Source organism: Cibotium barometz, chromosome 7 (genome assembly GCF_041138505.1).
Source record: "Cibotium barometz isolate CiBa-2024 chromosome 7, ASM4113850v1, whole genome shotgun sequence".
NCBI classification, from domain to species: domain Eukaryota; kingdom Viridiplantae; phylum Streptophyta; class Polypodiopsida; order Cyatheales; family Cibotiaceae; genus Cibotium; species Cibotium barometz.
This window is the reverse complement of record NC_141052.1, coordinates 35,952,743-35,963,120: the sequence shown is the minus strand read 5'-3', so window position 1 is coordinate 35,963,120 and position 10,378 is coordinate 35,952,743. Positions and strand designations below refer to the sequence as shown.

The following is a 10,378-nucleotide window of genomic DNA, read 5'->3' as shown; positions in this document are numbered from 1 at the left end:
TTGCATCCACATCACACCCATTCACATCTATCACATTCATTGCATCCACATCACATCACATACATTTCATCCACATCTATCCTTATCACATCACATTTATTCCATCCACATTACATCATGTCCACATCCATCCACATCACATCTCATTCATTTTATCCACATTACATCACGTCCACATCTATCCACATTACATCACGTCCACATCTATCCATATTACATCTCATTCATTCCATTCACATTACATCACGTCCACATCTATCCACATCACATCTCATTCATTTCATCCACATTACATCACGTCCACATCTATCCACATCATATCTCATTCATTCCATCCACATTACATCACATCCACATCTATCCATATCTCATCACATCCATTCACATCTCATCACATTCATCCACATCCATCCATTTATTCACATTCACATCTATCCACATCCATCCATTCATTCACATGCACATTTATCCACATCCATCCATTCGTTCACATGCACATCTATCCACATCCATCCATTCATTCACATGCACATCTATCACTTAACATCTCATTATCATCCATTTACATCACATCACACCCATTTACATCTCACATCATCCATTTACATCACATCACACCCATTTACATTCACATCTCATTATCATCCATTTACATCAAATCACACCCATTCACGTATCATCACATCTCATCACATCCACATCCACATCACATCACATCTCATCACATCCACTTTTAGTACTGTTTTCTACTTTCAATACCGATGGGACTTTTCTAAGTTTCTTCCAATTGCTTGGCCTAGTTAAAGGTACTTTTTCTCGATGGATATTTTTATTTTGTTTTTTAAATTTCTCAAGTGAAATATATTCAATATTCTTCTTTTAAGTAAAAGATTCATGGGATTTACAAAAATCAATTCTACCCATATTTTCCAATAAAATTAATAATGCTCAAAATTTCACTTTTGATAAATACTCATAATTTGAATTATTCCAAAAATTACTCTTTTACCATTTAATTACTTGGATATCAAATATCATGGAAATTTCTCTTTTTGCATTAAAATAAATTTACCAAAAATTTCTCTTTTACCATTTAATTACTTGGATCTCAAATATCATGAGAATTTCTCTTTTTGCATAAAAATAAATTTATCAAAATTTACTCTTTTCTCATAATCAATTAATTATGCATAATTACAAAAATAAATATTATTTCTCATGTGAATATGATGAAAATCATTCTTTTTTCATAGGATGTCTAATCCTAGAATATGGTAGGAAGTCCTCTTTTAGCATTATGCATAAAACTAAGATATGTATTATTTTTTGAAAATTTTACCATAGGTTTGCCTGCTATTATTGATAATTCTCAATTTTTTCTAAAGAATAAAAACTTCTAAAGGATATATGATAGTAGTTCCTCTTTTATGCTTAAAATCAAATTATGAATTTAAATCATAATTTTAACCATAATCATAAACTTAATTACGATTATCTCACTAGATTAAGCTAATTCCATTATTTCTCTTTTTTCAAATTGATAGGATAATCTATTTCTCATTTAGAATCAATCAAAGTAGTTTTTAACTACTTATAAATAATCTAAAAGAAATAACCATTATTTTGGTAACACAAAATCATAAAAATACCATTTTCTTAATCTATAGCTTATCAAGCCTAGAGTTTAGCTTTGAATTAAGAGACTATCATTGAGAAGCATTCTCTTTCAAAGGATTTAGCCATAAAGATGGCTATTCTGTTAGAGAGAGAGATTTACTTAAAGAAAGCATTACAAATAAGGATAAAGATTAACTTTCTCTTAATTAAGCATTAAGACTTTAAGGGAAAGCTTGATTTGAATTAAAACAATTTTTTAGAAAGTTTCTCAAGCTTGAGAGGGGTTGAGAAGAAGAAAGTCATTGAGATAAATTAGAAAAAACCATAAATTTTAAATTTCTCTCCAAGTTTGGCTTGATTCTCTATTAGCAGTGAAGCCCCCAACCAATCAATTGGTCCACTAAGAGGAGAAGAGCAACTCAAGAGTTGTTGAGAGAGAGAGCTCCAAGCTCCCAAGAGAGAGAAAATTTTAAGGGATAATAGAAAATATGATTATTTTAATATAATATTCACATGGTATAGCTCCAATATTTTTTTACAAAAGACTAAGGGTCTATTTATAGGTGAGGAAGGCCACTAACCAAGTCCAACTGGTTCTAGAATTTTCTAGGTTCAATTTGACTCAATTTGGATAAGATTTGGACTAGTTTGGCTCCCTTTTTGATTTGGTTTGATCCAGAAGAGAGGAGAGATAAAAATATCACAATTTTTTTGAATTAAAAACCCTTCCACACATGTGAAATAGGCGCCTACCTCGAGTCCCCCTCTCCTTACCAAGGTGTCAAAAATGCATCATTATTCTAAAATATCTCATTTTTTTAGTAATATCTCATAATTTTTAAGTAATAAACTTTGTACTCACTCAAGTCTTCATCTTATCTATTGGTCACTTGCGTGTCTTTGGTTGCTTGGCCTATGCTTTAGTGCCTGTGCAATAACGTAGAAAATTGGATGATAAGGCTGTCAAATGCATTTTTGTTGGTTACAGTGCTGAGAGCAAGGGTTACAGATTGTATCATCCGCAGTCAAAGCGTATCTTGATTAGTCGAGATGTTGTTTTTGTGGAAGATGCTGTGCAGCCTTTGTTATCATGTACCAAAGAGACAGGTGTGAGCTCATGGGATGTATTTGATACGTTGTTGCCTCTGTTTACAGGTGGGAATTTAAATGTAAGTCCTAATGAGGCAAATATTAGCCTATGCAGATTTCAAACGACATCATAGATCAGCCTATTTCTGATGCAAATTTACAGGAGGTAATTTATGAAGATAGGGCTGAAAATGAGCAGGCTAGAGGTATGCCTCAATGGTTGGTGCAAACCTTGCGTGATGGTAAAATTGATGCACCTATGTCTAGTCGTACTCGTTCAGGTTTTCAGCATGCCTCTTATGCATCAGATTGTTATGCTTTGGCTGTGTCTAGTATGTGTGAAGAGGAAGAACCTCTTTCATTTAATGAGGCACAAAAATCAAAAAATTGGTTGGCTGCAATGCAAAGTGAATATGATGCTATAATGAAGAATGGTACATGGTCTTTGTGTGATTTGCCTATTGGTAAAAAGGTCATTGGATGTAAGTAGGTTTTTAAGTTGAAACGAAAGCCAGATGGCAGTGTTGATCACTATAAGGCTAGACTTGTTGCAAAGGGTTATGCTCAAGAAAAGGGCATTGATTTTGATGAGACCTTTGCTCCCACTTGTCGTATGACTACCATTCGTAGCATTTGTGCATTGGCAGCTCATAATGGTTGGAATGTACATCAGTTGGACATAAAGACTGCGTTCTTGAATGGAGATTTGCATGAGGAGGTGTATGTATCGCAACCTCGTGGTTTTGTTCAAAGAGGGCAGGAAAACAAAGTGTGCAGGTTGAAAAAGGCTTTATATGGTTTAAAGAAAGCTCCACGAGCTTGGTATGAAAAGATACATGCATATTTGACTGCACATGGTTTTCAGAATAGTCCAACAGAAAGCACTTTGTATATTAAACGTGTGGATGATGTACATCTAATCATTGCTCTCTATGTCGATGACATGCTGCTCACAGTACCAAATGAGAGTCATATTGCTAATTTTAAGGCTGATTTGAATGCCTCTTTTGAGATGTCAGATTTGGGCATTTGCATCATTATTTGGGGATACAATTTAAGCAGTGTATGGAGGTATTGCTTTGTGTCAGACAAAAAGTATATTGAGACATTGTTGCGGAGATTTGGCCTTGAAAACTGTAAGCCTGTTGCTACTCCAATGGAGACAGGTTTGAAGTTGAGTCTTCATGATGTTGGAGATCACTTTGATGTCACACTCTATCAGGTTGCCTCATTTATGTATGCATTACGAGGCCGGACATTCAGTTTGCAGTCTCACAGGTGAGTAGGTTTATGCATAGCCCAGGGTCTCAGCACATTGGAAGGCAGTTAAACGCATCTTTCGCTACTTGAGTGGCACCATACATCTTGGGTTGGTTTATCCCAAGGGGGGATCGTTGCCGCCAGATTTACATGCTTTTTCGGACTCAGATTGGGCTGGTTGCTATGACACAAGAGTGTCCACACAAGTGGTTTTTGTTTCATGCTCAGTAGCTCATACATATCGTGGTTGAGCAAGAAGTAACTTACTTTGGCCACTTCTAGTTGTGAAGCTGAGTACAGGAAGCTTTTACAGCTACGGTTGAGTGTGTGTGGCTCAGATGGCTTATTGGCTGACTTGGGTGTTGGACAGGAGTCTGCCACCTCTATCTACACTGACAGTCAAAGCGCATTGGCAGTTGCGAGAAACCCAGTTTTTCATGCTCGCACAAAGCACATTGAGGTGCATTGTCACTATGTCAGGAGAGACTCTCACAGCAGGAGAGATCAGCTTGGCATATATGCCAACACAGGACAACCTCGCCGATCTTTTCACAAAGGCGCTTCCTCGTGAGAAGTTTGAAGCTTTTCGCAAAGCTTTGGGCTTGCTTCCCTTTGTGGACTGATCTACTTTGGGCATGGCACTTCCCTATACATGAGTGCCAGCTCTCGTTCACACCATCACTCCCAGGGGGGATTTGTTACCATATATATAGGCAGCGATGTGTGTGAACACACTTAGGACCGCCGGGGCACTTTTTCCCTCTTTAGGAGGTTTTTTCCCCCGGCTTCTATATATGCCCATTATTCTAGGGCTAACTTATCTTTGTACATTGACACAATCTAATACACTGTGTGTTGTGTGCATTCTTGCTTCTTCTTCTCCAAGCTTTATGTGCTTTTCTGCAACCCTCATTCCAACAAAGTTGAGGTATGCACCAAGCAAGTAAGGCCACCCAACCTAAGTAATTTCCATAGTCATCTTGGTTCATCCTTTTCATAATGTAACAAACACATCAGGCCACCACATCCTAAGTATAACCCTCACTCTCATGTGTGCCCTAAGTGCATATAGCAAACATATATATGAGCCTAATCTTATTAGAACCTATTTGCTTGTGTGAAACTCATGATAATGATAAGTACGAATACCATAATTCATGGTTAATCATAAAAGTAATAAATCTAATAATAAACCTTGCTAAGAGAGTGAAATCTTGAGTCTTTCAAAATGAATTTAGTCCAAAGTTGGTCTAAGGCATAGAACAATGTAAACCCACCCTTATCAAGGGATAATCCCCATAAGATGGCATATAGACCATCATCTTTGATGCTTACTAAGATATATACACATTACATTTGAAGACATAATAAAAACATAATTTTGGATCCTGCATCCTTATTTTGGAAGGACACTATGTAAGCTATAATCTAGAAGGAGTCATTATAAACTTAAGCTTGGAAAGTAAGCCTTAACAATGTTTAGAGGATGGGAATTACATCAGGTAGGGAGGATGTTAACCCATTTTGGGGTTAGCAAAAGCACTCTTTTACTACATACAGTAGTAGTAATAATTGTTATGAAAATGCACTATAAACGTTATAAATATTTTAAGAAAAGTTGGCCATGACCAAAGCCTATTAGTTAGTTTTTGAGCTCTTTGACAGGAGATGCTTGCTTTCTCTTAGTATATATGCCCCTTTATGCTTTGTGAGAGAGAGTGTAGAGAGCAAGAAAGATGTGTCCTTAGAAGGAGGTGTAGCAAACCTCTTGTTAGCAAAGGAGGCATGGAAGCTTGGAGCTAGAAACCATTAGTGTAGAGCTTGGAGGTTATGGAGATCTCCTAGGTTTGAACGAGCAAGGCAAGTATCCCCACAGCTTTTGTCCATTTCCATGCCTACATATGAATGAGATATAGTTCTTAAGGGGTAGAAACTAGTCATAATGGAGCATTCCACCTTTTGACCAGATGCTAAATCGGGGCCAAATAAGACTGAGTGTCCTAACCATCCTTTAAATCTTATCTCATCTCACATTATGATGGCCGAATCAAACAAACTATCATCCCAATCATCCTCCAAATCTTTAAATTTTAAGAGGACAAGCCAAATAAGATACAATATCCAAATCATCCCCTCAAAATCTTAAAACTTTGAGAGGGATATAGTTTAAAAATAATTTTAAACATTAGGGGGCAAGGGGTTGTATGATTATGCGCTACGGGGATCGGGGGTTAATGAAGGGTGGTGGGTAGGGTTAATGAAGGGTGGTGGGTAGGGTTATATATATGTACACGCACACACACACACACACACACACACACACAAGGGGGCAAGTTTAAAATGGGTGAGGGGTGGTAGGGTATACATACATTACCCACTCTGATATAGTGGGTAATGCGCTTCAATGTGCTGGCAGAACAATAACAAATTAGATAGTGGTCATACGAGAAATGGGAGTAAATCGAATAGTGGTAATACAAGAAGTGGGAGCAATAGTTTCATCATAATCAATCCCTTTCTATTGAGCTTAACCTTTTGCAAGAAGTCTAGCCTTAAATCCATCTTCCTTTCTTTTTATTTTGAAAACCCACTTAGTACCAAAATTGGAGTTATACGTATGGAGTTATACGCTGATGCTTTCCTCTCCTTTGTTTACATGAAGAGTTTGAACTTTTAAGCTAGCTGCATTTTAAGCCAGCTGCATTTTAAGCCAGCTACATTTTCAGCCAGCTGCATTTTCCAACCAGCTGCTTTTTCAACCAGCTGCATTTTTCAACCAGCTGTATTTTTTAAGCCAGCTGCATTTTTTAAGCCAGCTGCATTTTAAGCCAGCTGCATTTTAAACGAGTTGCATTTTAAACGAGCTGCATTTTAAACGAGCTGCATTTTAAGCCAGCTGTATTTTAAGCCAGCTGCATTTTAAGCCAGCTGCATTTTAAGCCAGCTGCATTTTAAACGAGCTGCATTTTAAGCCAGCTGCATTTTAAGCCAGCTGCATTTTAAGCCAGCTGCATTTATGTTTTTATAAAAACATCAAACCACCAATAAAAGTGTGGCCAAACCTATCATGCCACAATTGGGCATATTTTCACTTGTCATACATGTCCAATTTGTATAAACCACCAGTGTGGTTACAATTTGTTTATCTTGTTCTCTGTCACACGGACAATGCATTTATCATCAATGCAAATTTAACACTAAGGCCCTCCTTGCAATGTGATTGGAATAATTAGTTTTAAAGTGCTTTTATTCAAACTGACGGTTTACACTGAAAAGAGAATCCTTAGGTGGCTAAACATAATTTATGCTAGTATGTGATTAGGATCTGATTCAGGTATATCTTTAAAACAAGGTTATTGAGCATTTAAAGAAAAAAAATGAAGGACATCATAGCAATGCTACTACTCAATTTCGCACAACTCTATATTTTGAATGAATAATTTACTCAAATTAACTTTGATTTTTATGATTGGGCACAATGATGAAAGTGGCAAGATAGTGGAGGTGGCAAGGTATACAACAATAACACGTGGTTTTAACATCCCTTGAGGTGAAGTGATAGTTTTCTTGAATACTCATGACCCTTATATTTTTTCCAAGTAGATAGTGCTCAAACAAGCATTGAACTTCCTTAGTAAAACAAGATACTATCTCTATCCTAGTGTCTCTATCCCTCATATTGGCATGATCATGTAACTCAAAGAACAAATATAACTTTTTTACAACCTTATGTGGATAGTGCTTAAACCAAGCGTTGAACTTTCTTAGTAACAAGATATTGTCTCTATCCTCCATATTGGCATGATTATGTAACTCAATGAACAAATATAAGTTTTCCTTAGTTACAAGATATTATCTCTATCCTCCATATTAGCATGATCGTGTAACTCAAAGAAAAATTATAAGTTTTCTTGTTTTTATGGGCATGAAAAGGACTATGCTCGTGCTTGGTTTAAAAGAACCAAACTATATTCACATAATCTTGTAGCTTATAGAGAAAACACAAGTTTCCTTATATTTTTTTCGGGAGACAAATGATCTTTTCAATGTTTGGGGTAACATAAAGCTAAACTCTTATGCTTTGGGTAACAAAAGAGCTAAAATCTAGGATGAAGATAGTAGATGTTGTTATTACTTGAAGCAAGGTAGGATGGTCAAATCATTATGCTATGAACAGTTCAACGAGGATGCAACTCGGTATAGCACCAAAAATGTAAGGGCTCATGCCTAATGTGTATTTATATCATCCAATCAAGTTAGTCATCCTGTTATTGCATTGGATTTGATCTCTCTCTCTCTCTCTCTCTCTCTCTAGGCCTTGTTTCCTTATTATGCAACAAGTGAAAACACTAGGAGGAATTTATAAGATGTAGAGCTCTTTAAAGAGTTAAGCTATAACAGCGGTTCAAACTTCTTCTTTGCAATGCAGGTGCGTTGTGTATGCTTTGCAGGGCACCAGTGAAGGAGATGAAGTGGCGCGTCTGGTTTGGTCTTGTTCAGCGAGCTCGCCCTGCTGCATTCAGAGGGGACTCTGGCAAAGGCCCCTTCTGGAGCTTATCTGCATCAGCTCGCCATTTCTCAAGCGCCGGTAAGACCTTTGACAGGTTTCTGTGCTTTTCTGTCTTTTTCCTCCTAATTTATTATACTTCTGTCACCATAGCATCACGGCAACCATGGCTTTCGGAAGAAACACTAAGAGTTCTCAACAGCAGAGCCCTTGCCATTGAATCACGGCACGCTGGATTGACTAGGGCTGCCTCGCAGGTAAGAACTAGGCTCAGTCATCATACATAAACATGTCGTTTTGGCATCGCAGTGTAGCTCAGTTCTATGGGGTTTGAATTTCAGGGCGGGTTCCCCAGTCTAGCCCCAAACTCAGATTTGCATATCGCTACATAAATACGTTAAAAAAAGTATGTCCGTGCATTTAATCACACCGGAGACTGCATGGTAGACTGCATTCCAAGAGTTTATGCTTGTTTGATTTGATTTTTCCTTGTATGGCTTGCAGCCCTCCATGATCATGGATCCTTGTACGATCTTGTTGTGTATCTTAGATGATGTGAGAAAAGGATTTCATGAGGATAATACGGCTCATCAGTCTATCTGGTTGCGTTTATGGAGAAGCCATCTAGTGGTCTAATAGTATCACCTTGTCCAAGTGAACTCTATGGATGTGGCACATGCTATCATGGGTAGATGATCGGACTAAAGTCTATGAAGGTTGCTGTTGATGAATCACAGAGTCCAACACTAAAGTCTTATTATATAGAGCTTGAAAATGGGAATGAAACCATTATCTCTTCAAATGTGCAAGGAACCACCGAGTGGACCTTAGTAGCCGCCTAATGGTAAAGCAAGGGCCAGAAGACATTAACCCCAAATCTGGGTAGGACTCCACCACCTCTATTGGATGTTCTTTGTATGTGAAATTGTGTGTGTTCATTCCCACCCTGAATTATGTAAGGTGATTACCTTGGTCTTTTTGAGATTTATCTTCGGATTCTTTAGTGCACCCAATTGCGATTGAAGCCCTTCCAATGAGGAGGAAATAAGCGTTTTGAAGCCTTTCGAATGAGGAGGAAATAAGGGTGATATTATCTGCTTATGCTAGAATAGCAAGAAACGTATCTCTGGAGAGAGAATCAGCTTCTGTGACTGCTGGCTAAAATGAGATATTCATCAATATAAGGCTCAAAAATAGCCCAGAGATATCGCACAACAGTGCTTAACTCCAATAGTGCTTCTAATCTTCTTGGGCATACCTGCTGAAGTTACGACACACCCAATAACCTGCTCTTGAGAGTCATTGCAGCTGAAATTGGCTCATGTGGATAGGCAAGCTCTTTGAGCAAATGGAAGATCTTTTTGCGTGAAACAGTTTTAAATGCCTTAGGGAAATTCGCAGCCCATGAATCACAAATTACCCTTAGTGTCCCAATCCAGGGCTGCCCATAGGTGTAATCCTAGCCTCAAATACCATGCCAGCAATGCTAGGACCTTTCAGGCCATAAAATAACCATCCTTTTGCAAGCATGCAACTCTCTTGAGTGCAGGATAGGTTTGTATCTGTGATGAAAGCAAGAGAAACGATGCTTTGTGAGATGGGAGATGTGTGTAAATCAATCACTCATGCAGAGCTCTTCATGTGGCCAAGTTGGAGCAGAAGCATGTATAAATGTGAGGAGCCATGTCACCAGCTCATAATATTTAGCTCTCTCTAGCGCCCTCACAGCCTGAGACAGCCATGATAGTAGCATAGAAAATGGATTAGTCAAGAGATTCAATTGCAGTTGATACGAGTAGTTGGCAGAGTGCTGCAGGTTTTTAGCCCCTTTGCTTGAGCGGTGGGAGGGTATTTGATATTCTTCTTTCATTCTGTACTTCCACTCCCACTTAGTGAAGAATTTGT

The 10,378-nt window shown here is 37.9% G+C and overlaps 1 protein-coding gene across 3 annotated transcripts in view; it reads left to right on the top strand.

Annotated features, from left to right (window-relative positions):
- The first annotated feature begins 8,346 nt into the window (after window positions 1-8,346).
- The window catches only part of LOC147636930 (peptide chain release factor 1, mitochondrial-like), a 64,022-nt gene continuing 61,990 nt past the window's right edge, over window positions 8,347-10,378 (top strand). Inside the window, exons 1-2 of one of the 3 annotated variants that reach the window (XM_086800517.1) lie at window positions 8,347-8,554; window positions 8,627-8,730. In XM_086800517.1, the coding sequence (XP_086656643.1) occupies window positions 8,407-8,554; window positions 8,627-8,730 (252 nt within the window). In that variant the 5' untranslated portion in view covers window positions 8,347-8,406. The remainder of the gene's footprint in view (window positions 8,555-8,626; window positions 8,731-10,378) is intronic. The other 2 variants (XM_086800516.1, XM_086800515.1) reach the window with 2 other exon arrangements.